This window comes from Ostrea edulis, chromosome 4 (assembly GCF_947568905.1).
Source record: "Ostrea edulis chromosome 4, xbOstEdul1.1, whole genome shotgun sequence".
NCBI classification, from domain to species: Eukaryota; Metazoa; Mollusca; class Bivalvia; order Ostreida; family Ostreidae; genus Ostrea; species Ostrea edulis.
Window position 1 is genome coordinate 20,665,494 of NC_079167.1, and position 15,610 is coordinate 20,681,103.

The 15,610-nt window shown below is 35.4% G+C and overlaps 1 protein-coding gene across 1 annotated transcript in view; it reads left to right on the top strand.

Annotated features, from left to right (window-relative positions):
* The window catches only part of LOC125669514 (signal recognition particle subunit SRP68-like), a 26,223-nt gene continuing 10,613 nt past the window's right edge, over positions 1-15,610 (top strand). The window contains exons 1-11 of the mRNA XM_048904062.2: positions 1-131; positions 1,618-1,684; positions 1,798-1,911; positions 3,270-3,465; positions 3,567-3,649; positions 3,940-4,126; positions 4,253-4,492; positions 4,776-4,997; positions 8,699-8,793; positions 10,757-10,898; positions 11,622-11,753. Coding sequence (XP_048760019.1) covers positions 56-131; positions 1,618-1,684; positions 1,798-1,911; positions 3,270-3,465; positions 3,567-3,649; positions 3,940-4,126; positions 4,253-4,492; positions 4,776-4,997; positions 8,699-8,793; positions 10,757-10,898; positions 11,622-11,753 — 1,554 coding nt within the window. The 5' untranslated portion in view covers positions 1-55. The remainder of the gene's footprint in view (positions 132-1,617; positions 1,685-1,797; positions 1,912-3,269; positions 3,466-3,566; positions 3,650-3,939; positions 4,127-4,252; positions 4,493-4,775; positions 4,998-8,698; positions 8,794-10,756; positions 10,899-11,621; positions 11,754-15,610) is intronic.

Sequence of the window (15,610 nt, forward strand, 5' to 3'; positions counted from 1 at the left end):
GGCTGCCGTAGTTATGTGAAGCCGCTAGGGGGCGTTAGTGTGTGTCGTGTCAAGTATGGCTGCTCCCGCAGAAAGCATGACTGAGAATCCTACGGAAGACGTTCCTTTGGAGAAAACGTACACAGTGGAGGGTAAATTGATTGTATTATCAAAATAAGCAGTGTAACATGCTAAGTGTTTCCACCGTCCATTTATAGGACTGTGCTGGACTTGGCGGAATGTGAGCAAGGTCTTTGAGGGGTATGGCGATCCGGCGATGCACCGGTTCCTCGCTGTCTGCAAGTTCGTGTGTGAAACAACAGCGCAAACCTAAGCTGATATTGACGTTTTATGTGGGGTAATATAAATGCACAAACGTAGACAATGTTTCCACCTAGCCTATCAAGAACGATTTATTGCGACAGTCTTGAAAAGCGACCACGGATTTGCCACGCAGTGTTTCATGCGCTGTCCATATGTTATCAAGACTCACTTGTTGCAGTGGTGGTGTGTGAAAATGATGTCAAAATTATACACGATTTTTGTTGTGAAACTTTTTAAAGTCACTATCAGCAAATCTGTTTAATTTTCTCTCTCCATATGTGCTCTTTTAACTTCTCTTACTGTCTATATTATGTTTACAAATCACTCTTAGGCTTGTTAAACAGTTTATCCTCTCCCAATAATCATTTAATAGCATATTGTTCATCATGGTTGTCAATGCTTGCTTTTGACCAGAAAAAGTGTTTTATATAAAACTTGTCCATTTTCTATAGATAGATAGAAATTATGTGTAAAAGGTAATGAGCTGAGGATGGTGAGCACGAGTTTGGAGTGCTTAGTAATGGCATACTATGTGAATGTTTGATTGCAATGAACGAGGAATATGATGAGAGAATGTTACATATGACAATAAACACCAAACATGTAAATTCATCAACAAGGACATTGCATTAATTAACATTAGAATAAATGTCATATAATTATCATAATTATTCAACCTAGTTTTAAATTTCTGTCAAAGGTTAGAGTTGAGAGCCAGTTCACAATGGTTTAGGGAAGTCCAGATCAGCTTGATCAGAATTTTCTAATATACAATAATTTAATTTCATATGTAACATGCAACTGGCTAAGCAACATGCTTACTTTTCAATAATATGATTTGCTACGTAAAGCAGTGACATCATTAATGCTCAATGTTTTTGTTCAAAATTTCTCTTAAAAACAGAATTAAAGGTGTATTTATCGAGTGGGTTATCAAATTAAACAGAATAAATTAATTAGCAAGATATATTAAGAGGATTTTAACATGACATGGTCTAGATTACACTTTTTAAAGAATACTTTACATTTTATAAGTGTTTTCTGCACCAAGTTATAAGTGAAGCCTTATAACATACTTCATTATTACATCCATACTTTAAATATTTAACCCACATGACATTCATGATGCGGCTTTCTCTGTGAATGAATTTTACCTACAATAGCTCAGGGTAATATGGAGAATTGACATATTATAATAAAAGAACTTAACAATGAAGAATACTACAAGAAGAGATCTTGTCAAACATTTCTTGGAATACTCTAAGCAAGCTTTAATGTGTAAATATTAGACAAACAAATCAATCTCTATTACAGTTTTGCAGTTAGTGAAAGAAGCTCGACAGCAGCATGGGTTGAGGCATGGAGATTTTCAGAGATACAGGTTAAAACAATTCACTTTTGAAAATCTACACATCTTTAACTATGATAATGTATTTGCCCATTGTTATGCTTTAGTATTTAAATACCAAGTGAATTTTATATAACTATTTGTAGGAGTTACTGTTCTCGGAGAATCAGAAGAATTAGAAAATCTCTACATTTCCCACAGGGAAATAAACACAAGGTTCAACCAAAGAAAATTACAATAGAGAAACTCACGGATGTTAGGTAAGGCAGGACATATCTGTGTATAAAATGCCACTGTTTGTGTAAATGTGTGCTGAGTCTTAGAGAGAAATTCCAAAACAAAATATTTTTCAACATTGGACGTCTCTGTGTATAAATTGCCACTGTTTGTGTAAATTTGTGCTGAGTCTTAGAGAGAAATTCCAAAACAAAATATTTTTCTACATTATTCATTATTAGTTACACTCTGTTCCCTACAGTGATGATTTCATAATGCTAAATGTGTCCTTGCTATGTTTGTAACATCATATTTAGGGCCCTCCCAAATAGCATTTTCCCTATCTAATAACTGTCCATTTGTTGGCATTTCTACAAAGTTATGGGACTTGGAATTTTTCACTGTTAAGAAGATAATAATTCCAATGTTATTAATAAAGCTTAATGAGAATTTACTCATCAATAAATCCCAAAACACTATGTATACATACGCGCCTGAAAGCAGATAACAAAACACTATGTATACATACGCGCCAGAAAGCAGATAACAAAACGCTATGTATACATACGCGCCAGAAAGCAGATAACAAAACGCTATGTATACATACGCGCCTGAAAGCAGATAACAAAACACTATGTATACATACGCGCCTGAAAGCAGATAACAAAACACTATGTATACATACGCGCCTGAAAGCAGATAACAAAACGTTATGTATACATACGCGCCTGAAAGCAGATAACAAAACACTATGTATACATACGCGCCTGAAAGCAGATAACAAAACACTATGTATACATACGCGCCTGAAAGCAGATAACAAAACACTATGTATACATACGCGCCTGAAAGCAGATAACAAAACACTATGTATACATACGCGCCTGAAAGCAGATAACATAGTGCAGGCAAACTATTCAAATTTTGTAAATTGATAATACCGGAAACGAATTGGAATTATAAGAATCAAATATTCTTTTTGAAGAATTTATCGATGTGTAAACTCCAGATATTTTACTCATATACAAAACATAAAAGTGTTTCACACTTTTATTCAGTTTGTGAGTAAAATTGTCCAGAGTTTACACACAGATAAATTCTTCAAAAAGAATGTTTAATCCTATAATAACACTTTCTATGGCACAGAATAACTTGAGATTACATAAAAAGATTTTCATAAATTTTATATGTAATACTCCAAAGGAAGGAGCCCTTGGGGATCTGGGTTAGAATAGGTCCTCTGTACCCCTTGCTTGTCTTAAGAGGCGACTAAATTGGGTGGTCCTTCGGATGAGACCACAAAAACCAAGGCCTTATTATTATATTGATATTTCCTAATAGGTACTGACATCTGCCATTCTGCACTAAGAGGGCCGGGTTTTATGTGTATATTTATTAATAGGTACCTACATCTGCCATTATTCTGCGCTGAGAGGGCCTGGTTTTATGCCATGCAGCTCAAGTCCGAGGCAAACACTGAGCCCCGGAAAAAATTCCACACATTGGCCCGTATCAAAAAGGCTCTGTTTTATGCTGAGGAATTTGGTAATCTTTGTGACAGTCCAAAGTGTGACGCTAGGACCAAGCTGGAGAGTCAGGTACGCGTTTCTACAGAGAACGGTTCTATCACTGACCAAGTAGATAGATGTATTTATGATAGCGTTTGGTTTAAGTATATTTTTACGCTTTCTACTTTCAGGCATATTTATCATTGATGAAGGGAGGACTGTACTTCGAGCAAGGAAATTGGAAGGCAGCAATGGAATTCTACACAAAAGCCAAGTAAGATTTTTGTTGCACCTCGTGAAACAATACTATATAGTGATTATATTTCATTATGACTCCTTTATCATGGATTTCATATGTACTGCAATACAACAAATTTGAAACTGGAAAGAAATATACATTTTATATCTCGTTTCAACATACACGTAACTGTAGAAATTTGGCAATTCGTGATAATTGGTTCTCACGAATTCAAATGATTCCACAGTTAGGCACGAGTCCTTTCTAGATTTACATTGTCTGTGGATGGAAGTTTGAAATTGATGGAAGTTCATTGTGTTTTGCAGAACTATATATGAGAAGCTGGGCAGTGCTTTCACAGAAGATGTTCAACAGTTGTATTTACAGCAGGTGGAGGAGATCACACCTAATATTCGTTACTGTGCTTATAATATTGGGGACCAGTCCGCCATTGATGAACTGAAACAGCTCAGACGGAAAGGAGGAGAGGACCAGCTTACGTCGCATTTAGATGTACGGGAAATATCAATGAAATATGTAGACCTTGTAAAAGAATTTCATATTTTCATCGTTCAAAATTATATGAAAGAATTCTTCTTATGAACTCATTTGATCAGAGAATTATCATTTTTATTTTAGGATCTCCTCTCACAAACCAGAGAAAAACAAACAGCCACTCTATCAGAAGTGAAGTGGCAAGGTCGTATGGTGCCGGTGAAGAATGAACCAGTGCGGTTGTTTCTGTTAAATTTACAAGACAGCACCAAAGAGATAGAGTCTGCGGAGAGTGTTGATAGCAAAATCTCGATCTATGAAAGTGTACTAAAGCAGTGTATTGATGCGCTTCAGGTGTTAAAAGATTCTCTACAAGACGACCAGGTAATGTACACTAATCACCATAAATAGGTATACACTGCTCAGGTAACATTGATCTGTTATACAGGTAATGTACACTACTCACCATAAATAAGTATACACTTCTCAGGTAACATTTGATCTGTTACACAGGTAATGATGTGTTGTACAGGTGTAGGTATAGCTTTGAGAAAATTCCTTCAACTTTCATACTGTACCTTACAACATACACATGTCACAGTGGATTACTTTTATAACGTATATAAAGTACATATCACATTGGATTAATTATGAAATTTGATTGTAGAATTTCAAATTAGCAGTCAGAGGACAAGAGGTGGAAGGCAAAATCTCCAACCAACATTATCTGCATAGCTACCTGACCTTTATAAGACTGAGTAAAACAATAGAACGGAACTTGCTGTTGATAGAGATGATGAAGAATTACCTACCAGGCAAGAAAGTGGAGGAAGGCCACAAGATCACCAAACCTCAGGACCTTGTTAGGCTCTATGACATCATCATACAGGTGAATTAAGGCCTTATGACATCACCATACGTGTAAATGCATGGCATGCATGTAAACATGATATCATACATGTGAACATATGACATCATACATGTAAACATCTGACATCATACATGTAAACATATTACGTCATACATGTAAACATATTACATCATACATGTAAACATATTACATCATACAGGTGAACAAATGCATGTACCAGATTGTGTGACATCATAGGTGGGTACAAATATCGAACTCCATTGTCTCATTACAGAAGTGATCACAATAAACTCAATCAAAAAACTTAATGCATAACATGGACATAACAGAACAAATAATGTGCAGGCTTTCAAGCAGGCCCTTATTTTTTGTCAGAGTAAGTTTTATTTTCCTTATTTAAGCTTCAAAATCCTAAGGCCAATTCAACTTAATTGATAGATTATCATCCCCGCCTGCCCCTCAAAAATCGACCCGCCTCAATTTATTTTTATTTTGTGAAACTTGCAATTTCTGGAAAATTTTCATGTCTAACTCTGGTATTTACACTTTTTGTGTACATTTCAAGTTTAGCCATATGAAAAGCCAGGTCACGTGAAGAAAATAGATATTGTTTTCTTAATTTCTTGCATTTTTACGGGCAGTCTATGCAAAAGACATCGGACCGTCAGACCTGACCGATGTGCAGTGCGTAAGGTCCGATGCATCATTTTTTACACTGGACCAGAATGTCCGATGTCTCAGTGTCCGGTTTTGAGCTTTATTATTTTGAAGCGGAGTCATTTAAATGTTTGTTATGAGTAAAAAATATCACACAAATCCAAATACGTAAATGAATGTGATTAAACCCCATGGACCGTCTAAAGTATTATGCGGGAGGGATCCCTGGTATAGTATTACTAGTATAATAAATTAAGATTTCCTTGGTTTTACATTTTCACGTGTTTCACTTTTTTACATTAGGTTTTTCGGTCTGACAAAATTTGGTTTGGTCCGGTGTGTTCATTGATTACACAGGACCGAATGTCCTATGTGGTCCAAAAAACTTTCGCATAGACTGTTTACGGGTGTAAATTTTGAAGAAGTTTGGTATCTTTCTGTGTTTGAAATTGAATCTTAAACTGGAATTCATCTGTGAAATAAGCATAGATTGATATCCATCTGACATTATATGATGCACTTTTGTTGTCAAAAACTCGTTTGTCATTAGCATAATATTTTTATCAGAAAATAAAAAATAAAATCCTCCCACCCGCCCCATATTTTTTGGTGACCCTGTATGATAATCTAGTAATTAAGTTGAATTGGCCTAATAAAACCTTTATATTCTCATGAAAATCCTAATTTTACAATTTCTATTTCTATTTTTTTTTTTTTTTTTTTTTTTGATAAGCAGAACTTGCTGAAAAATTGAAAATTAATCAAATCAATATAGTGATGAAATGATTGTCACTGACAATCGATTGTCGATCGTTTTTGGCTATTCGATTCCGATTATCGATTTTATTTTTCATAATCGATTGTCGCCGTACATTAGTGGATAACTAATCCCGAGATTCTTCTGACTGTTAACCCTGATTTTATATTGTGATATGTGCAGGGAAGAGTCAGCAGAGTGGACTCCATATTGAAAAGTGGAAATTCAGCGACACCAGCTATTGTCTCTGCATTGCCTACCTTTTACAGCATTATTTCGCAGGTTTACTTTCCAAGACGCAAGGATTCAGTTATTGGATGATTATTCTACAAGTTAAGGATGACTGATGCGATGCTATTGCCATGTTAAAAGCTCTAACACTGACAAATGAAGCATCACTTTGACGTAGGGTGCCTACTTGCATTTGATTTCTTTGCACATGACATCAGCATACATATATACAAAATTCCAATCGGCGTCAAAGTAGTCTGACACGATACTCACCCGATAATTGAATCCTATCTAGATCCGCGAAATAAAGTTGTAAAAGGTAGGCAAAGCAACTATATTAACTGAATTCCTACTTTTCAATATGGAGTCCACTCTGAATCTCGCACTCGCATGTCTCGATATAAAAGTCTGAGGAATCTCGGATTAGTTGATAACTTGATATATAGATCTATATACGTAGTGTATGTCCCAACCCAGGGAAACCCAACTCAGACATCTGGATTTTTTTTTTCTTGAAAGTAAAGCCAATCTTGATTTGTCGTGAGAGAAAACACATTTCATTCCTCGTTAGGCCTAATAGGATAATATAATATAACATGTGTATGTTCAATATAATGTTGCACATATATCTGAGCATAAAACTAAAGAGAAATAACCCCAATATGTAAATACCGATTATATTGATCATTGGTCGATACAGTCCTTCCGATTGACCGATTATCGATTATGAATTTTTTCCAATTAATCAAGTCTTAGTATTCTTTCAGATAGTGATTGTGTTGAATCAGAGTATTTCTATGAAGACATTTAGTGGTTATCAGCATTGTTCAGCATGGATTTGTGTACTATATATAACTGACAACTTTCTCTCTGATGGTTACATTGAAATACTGAATACCCATGTTTATGACCACTAGTATGATCTTCTATGATGGTAGTTCGCTTTTGTATTTTATGTATATACATGTTGGTATTACAGATTAAGTTTTTCTTTGTATACTATTGATTAGGAAGTTTTACCCCTTATTTTTGTCTAAAAAATTCTAAAATATCCTTAAAATAGTCCTTATTTATGAAGAATTTTGTCCTTAAAATGATCCTTATTTTTCACAAAAAAATCACTTGAAAGCTTGAATATATCATAAAGGGAATTCTAATTTGCGAGATTGTAATTTAATTTAAATTAGATCTGTAATGTGGCTTTACTGTGGTATGTTGCTCAGAGCAAAACCTGTGTTCGGATCTACAGATATTGTGCTTTCCTTTTTAAATTTTCCTGCTTTATTCCAATGATATTTTTTTTAGCTCACCTAAGCCGAAGGTGTTTCACATTTTTATCTTTTCCAGAACCACTGGGCCAATTTCAACCAAACTTGGCGCAAAGCATCCTTGGGTGAAGGGCATTCAAGTTCAAATGAAGGGCCATACCCCCTTTAAAGGAGAGATAATAAGAAAAATACAAATATAGGGTGGGGTCATTTAAAAATCTTCTCAAGAACCACTGGGCCAGAGGAGCTGATATTTACATGAAAGCTTCCTGACATTGTGCATATTCCAGTTTCTTTAAATCATGGCCCTCGGGAAGTAGGATGGGGCCACAATAGGGGATATACGTTTACATACTAATCTATAGAATTTTCTTTTAAAAATCTTCTCAAGAAACATTTCGCCAAAGAAGTTTACATTTGCATGAATGGTTCCTGACGTCGTGCAGATTAATTTTTTTAAAACATCATGGTCCCCAGAGGTAGGATGGGGCCACAAAAGGGGATCAAAGTTTTTCATGCAAAAATATAAAGGGAAAATCTTTAAAAATCTTCTTCTCAAGAATCATTGGGCCAAAGAAGTTTACACTTACATGAAAGCTTCCTAACATAGTGCAGAATCAAGTTTGTAAAAATCATAGTCCCCGGCGGTAGGTTGGGGCCACAATAGGAACCAAAAGTTTTACATGCGAATATATATGGAAAATCTTTAGATATGGGCCAAGGTGACTCAGGTGAGCGATGTGGCCCATGGGCCTCTTGTTATGATGAAGGAATGCTGAATTGAATTTTATACTTTGCTATTGCAGAATCTGAATGAGATCCCTAATTTAACAGGAGTAGAGGGAGACAGCAATCTGTCAGAAGAAACAGCTGTCAGGGTGTTAGGATACAAAGCATTTAGGTAAATAATGCAGCACTGTCAAGGTGCTAGGATACAGAGTATGTATATAAATAATACAATGCTGTCAGTGCTAGGATACAGAGTATGTATATAAATAATACAACACTGTCAGTGTTAGAATACAGAGTATTTATATAAATAATACAACACTGTCAGTGCTAGGATACAGAGTATGTATATAAATAATACAACACTGTCAGTGCTAGAATACAGAGTATTTATATAAATAATACAACACTGTCAGTGCTAGAATACAGAGTATTTATATAAATAATACAACACTGTCAGTGCTAGGATACAGAGTATGTATATAAATAATACAACACTGTCAGTGCTAGGATACAGAGTATTTATATAAATGATACAACACTGTCAGTGTTAGAATACAGAGTATTTATATAAATAATACAACACTGTCAGTGTGGGGCCTCCGTGGCAGGGTGGTTAGAGCATCGCTCTCAAAATCACACGGCCTCTCGCCTCTTCTGGCGCAGGTTCGAATCCTGCTCGCGCCGGTAAGTGAGAAAGTTACCCAGTTTACTTTCGGAAGGTCGGTGGTCTCTTCCCAGGTACATTGTATCTGGGTTCTCTCTTCCACCAACAAAAACTGGGCGCCTCTATATAACTGAAAAATTGTTGAATGTGGCGAAAAACATCTAAACAATCAATCAATCAACACTGTCAGTGCTAGAATACAGAGTATGTATATAAATAATACAACACTGTCAGTGCTAGGATACAGAGTATTTATATAAATAATACAACACTGTCAGTGCTAGGATACAGAGTATTTATATAAATAATACAACACTGTCAGTGTTAGGATACAGAGTATGTATATAAATAATACAACACTGTCAGTGCTAGGATACAGAGTATTTATATAAATAATACAACACTGTCAGTGCTAGGATACAGAGTATTTATATAAATAATACAACACTGTCAGTGCTAGAATACAGAGTATTTATATAAATAATACAACACTGTCAGTGCTAGAATACAGAGTATGTATATAAATAATACAACACTGTCAGTGCTAGGATACAGAGTATTTATATAAATAATACAACACTGTCAGTGTTAGGATACAGAGTATGTATATAAATAATACAACACTGTCAGTGCTAGGATACAGAGTATTTATATAAATAATACAACACTGTCAGTGCTAGGATACAGAGTATTTATATAAATAATACAACACTGTCAGTGTTAGGATACAGAGTATTTATATAAATGATACAACACTGTCAGTACTAGGATACAGAGTATTTATATGAATAATACAACACTGTCAGTGCTAGAATACAGAGTATGTATATAAATAATACAACACTGTCAGTGCTAGAATACAGAGTATGTATATAAATAATACAACACTGTCAGTGCTAGGATACAGAGTATTTATATAAATAATACAACACTGTCAGTGCTAGGATACAGAGTATTTATATAAATAATACAACACTGTCAGTGCTAGGATACAGAGTATTTATATAAATAATACAACACTGTCAGTGTTAGGATACAGAGTATTTATATGAATAATACAACACTGTCAGTGCTAGGATACAGAGTATTTATATGAATAATACAACACTGTCAGTGCTAGAATACAGAGTATTTATATAAATAGTACAACACTGTCAGTGCTAGAATACAGAGTATTTATATAAATAATACAACACTGTCAGTGCTAGGATACAGAGTATGTATATAACTAATACAACACTGTCAGTGTTAGAATACAGAGTATGTATATAAATAATACAACACTGTCAGTGCTAGGATACAGAGTATTTATATAAATGATACAACACTGTCAGTACTAGGATACAGAGTATTTATATAAATAATGCAACACTGTCAGGGTGCTAGGATACAAAACATTTAGGTAATATAATTGACTGAATGAATGTGTGTGTGTATCAAGTAATTACGAAACAAGATATTTTTACAGGTCATACTACATCGCACAGTCCTATTTAGGAGCTAAGAAGTGGAAGGAGACGATATCACTGTATGAGAGAGTTCTACAGAATGCACAGAATGCCCTGAAGGGTTACAAGTCGCTGCCTAAAACTCAACAGACCCAGTTCAAGGTCAGCCTCTCTTTGACAATCATTTCATGTGTATATTACTCTGCACATATGAACAGTGTGTTCAATAATCTATTTTCCTGTGTCGAGATGTACATACCTTGGTGCAATAAATATACAACACATTTTCCAACTTGAAAAGAGTTTTGGTCATCCTACTGCAGATCTCTGTCTTAGGGCAATAAATGAATAGTAGATCTCTGACTTAGGGCAATAGGTAGTGAACCTCTGACTCAAGACAATAAATAAATAGTGAACCTCTGACTTAAGGCAATGAATAGATAGTGAACCTTTGACTTGGGGCAATAAATAGATAGTGAACCTCTGACTTAGGACAATAAATGAATAGTGAACCTCTGACTTAGGGCAATAAATAGTGAACCTCTAACTTTGGACAATAGATAGTGAACCTCTGACTTAGAACAATTAATAGTGTAAATTGAAGGTTTTTATAAAGGGTGGATCAGTAGCTCTCTGATAAATCCCAATTTTTTCCATCGAGAGCTTCGGCACTGCAGCTCTATCCATACCTGAGGTGTACTAGTGGAGACTTCGTAAATGTTCGATTCCTGGAGCAATAGAGTTATATATATTTGCTGTTAAGAGATGTAGAGTATTTTGAATTTTTTCTAGATGGAAGTAAGCTGCTCAGAAGAGCCGATTCAGTGTTAATGGAGAGAACTATTCAGTGTTAATGGAGAGAACTATTTTGAATTCTTTTTCTAGATGGAAGTAAGCAGCCTAGAAGAGCTGATTCACAGTGTGGATGGAGAGAAATATTCTTGTCACGCCTCTAGTGTACTGGATGTGAATGATGTAACTGACCACATGGGAGCCATGACGGTCAATCCTAAACTGGTGAGTATAACAGTGAATCAGGGCATGGGATCCAGTGGTAATACTGTGTCAATTAATGGGAATCAGGGCGTGGGATCCAGTGGTAATACTGAGTCAATTAACGGTGAATCAGGGCATGGGATCCAGTGGTAATACTGTGTCAATTAATGGGAATCAGGGCGTGGGATCCAGTGGTAATACTGAGTCAATTAACAGTGAATCAGGGCATGGGATCCAGTGGTAATACTGTGTCAATTAATGGGAATCAGGGCGTGGGATCCAGTGGTAATACTGAGTCAATTAACGGTGAATCAGGGCGTGGGATCCAGTGGTAATGCTGAGTCAATTAACGGTGAATCAGGGCATGGGGTCAAGTGGTAATACTGTGTCAATTAATGGGAATCAGGGCATGGGATCCAGTGGTAATACTGAGTCAATTAACGGTGAATCAGGGCGTGGGATCCAGTGGTAATGCTGAGTCAATTAATGGTGAATCAGGGCATGGGGTCAAGTGGTAATGCTGAGTCAAATAACGGTGAATCAGGGGGTGGGGTCCAGTGGTAATGCTGAATCAAATAACAATATATCGCTTTCAAAATTTGAAAAATTGATAATTGAAATTACATATTGTGACTGACCTGAGGTTTAAAAAGTAAGGTATGAGGCACAAGGTGTTAGAAATGAAAGTAAGGTATGAGGCACAAGGTGTTAGAAATGAAAGTAAGGTATGAGGCACAAGGTGTTAGAAATGAAAGTAATGGATTTTTCAGATGAGATTTTTAAAAAATTAAGGTCCTGTGTTCAATGTGTATTATGAAATTTAAACAACATACTTGCCAACTTTTAAAACTTACCATGGGGCATTTTGCACCTTTTTTCAAAGCTCGAAATTTGCAACATTTTGTCATGAAAGTAAATATTTGTCTTTGCATAGAAGATATCAATCTAATCTTATCAAAAAGTGTTTTAATCTCCATTAAAGGGACATGGACACGATATGAGCTGAACATTTTCAAATTTCAATTTTTCCATTTGTAATGTTTAGAATGCTTAACTAAGGTATTTCTAATGGTCAGCAAAAATTTGAATGTCAGTTGTTGAGGTACATGTGAGATACAGAGCTCACAATTCTTTGTTATGTAAACAAGGTTCGAGTCATGTTTTTGTTTACATATATTAAATATCCTAGTAAAAGTTTCGTTTAAAGCAGATTTTTTCTATGTACATGTTAATTCTTAACACATTAAATAGTTTCTAGTGTTTGCATGGTACATCTCGTTTTGTTTTAAACATGCTATTTTCAATTAAACAATCTAATGTAAACAAAATCATGGCATGAGCGGTTTACCGAGAACTTGCATTTAGAGACATTTTTTCTCAATTTTCATTAGATATTTCTCCTTCATACCACGAACCATATAATATAGTGTTCAAGGACTATTTTTTCACCATTGGAAATAAAACAAAATAAATAACTAACATATTTATTTTCAACCTAAGCCTGTATGACAAGCAGTATGATTGCTGCAATTAATACCCAAAGTAGGTACTGTTCACTTTAATCTGGTAATCTAGTTAATTATTGATGGAGATCAAATTAATATACTTGTACCAGAAATATTCTCACTGAAATTGTCTAATTTTAAATTGAAAATCCATTACAGAATACATTATTGGCATTCCTCTTACCTATAAAAACTCTCTTTATGTCCATCACTTATGTCTTTAACAAATTTGTGTTAACGTTTGTGGAAAGTACAGTAGTACATTTGTAAATATAAAATTGTAATTTGAATGTTTGTTAGGGAATTTTTTCGTCTATGGAAACCAAGAGAATTTTTTGATAATCATCATCAACAATTATGGCTTTGTTCTTATTTCACTTATATCCATACAATAGTATGGTGCAACAATATGGTGTTTAGTCCCGTGGTGATCCGGGTTAGAATAGGTCTTCAGTACCCCTTGCTTGTCATGAAATGCGACTAAATGGGGCGGTCCTTTGGATGAGACTGCAAAAACCGATGCCCCGTGTCACAGCAGGTGTGGCACGATAAAGATCCCTCCTTGCTCATTGGCCGTAATCGCCGAGCATAGGCCTAAATTTTGCAGCCCTTCACCGGCATTGAAAATGTCTCCATATAAGTGAAATATTCTCAAGCGAGACGTTGAACAAGATACAATCAATCAATCATATAGCATTTGATATTATGTTCAATATCTGTTACATTTTGTACAGAATTTGGAAGGGACACTGGACTTGCCAGATGTCACTAACACCCTTGACATCACCTGTAAACCATAGGAATTATAGAGGCCACCCATATTTTTCACACCTCCAGTGGATAATTTCCCACCTGGCCAGTTGGTCGTTTTTCACACCTGACCGATCTTGATCACCCCTCTGACCAAATTTGTCTGGTCTTAAAGTGGCCAGTTTTAGGGGGGAAATTACATATACTTGTTAACAAATGTTCTATAAAAAGAGACCTATGTCCGGTTTTCAGGGGTGGCTGAATTTGTGAGAATTTCTTCATTAGGAAATGTTAAGATTTCTGCCAGGACTTTAAAAATCAGCCGATATTCGGGGAGGACCAGTTTTCTGAGGGGCCGGTTTGGAGAAGTTTCTATGTATTTAAAGTTGCATCCTTTTACACCTGGACTAGACATCAAAATTTAAATTAAACACATGCATATAGGTACGACTAGCTGCAATAATGTAGCCCTCTCCCAATTTTTTTTATTCTGATGTTTTCGGAGGAGGGCTACAATTCCATAGGATCTTCGTTATCGTTTTATGAATAACCTGTAATAAACTCCAATATTGTTTACCCCAAAAAGAGTACCAACTTTGTGTTTGGGCATGTCTAATAAAAGTGTTTTGCATTAAATATCATGTGCAACATGCAAAATTCTAGACCACGATTTACAAAAGAACTTACGACTAGGACCAAAATCTTCTTTTGTGAATTATTTTATTTTTTATGTTGTATAAATTATGATTTTACTGTGAAAAAGAATGCTTTAGTTATGTATAGAAGTATTATCTCACAAAATTAAGTTTTAGAACTCTGTAACACTTTTAGTCTTAGTCGAAAGTTCTGTTGCAAAGCACAGCTCTGCTCTGTCATGCTTGTTATCACAAGATCTCCCAGGTGGGTTTACTGAAAAACCTAAACATTGACAATCAGCGAGAAAGTGTAGTTAATCAAGCCATTCCGACAAAGAAAGAAAAATCATATGGTGGCAGAAAAAAATTACACTCTGCTGTTTGTTTTTTAACTTGATATCAAATTCAAACCTTTTCAATACTGATGAAATTGCGTTCTCCTCCGTATTCGTCCATTGATGTAAACACTGCCTTATATGAGCATATGCAAATAGCTTGACAATCAAATAGGGCACACAAAATTAATATGAATCGAGAAATTGAAATGTATGGAAATTATTAAAAACGGTACAATAGAGCCTCACAAATAGTAAGTTGCAGGTTGTAAATTTAGATATTGACTAAGAAACAGAATATCATTTTATTTACGTAAAGAAAGCCACCAAATGTTTAGAATGATCAAAAATGTTGCAGGAGTGAATCACTCCCATATCTGCACCATTACGGAGATCCTAATAAGTTGTAACCCACCCACCCCCCCTCCCCTCCCAAATAAAAGAATTGGCGAGGGCTACATTATTGCAACGAAGGTAGAACTACAAAAGTGACCTTGCTGTCTGTAAACATGGCCATGCAGAGTCTGGTGGAACAATCCGCAACCAGAAAAGGATTGTTCTTCTCTGCCATGAAGTTCACGAACAAAACTTCCATGCATGACATCTGAAATGATTACCAAAAAAAATCATCAAAATATAATTTGTTATTGTAA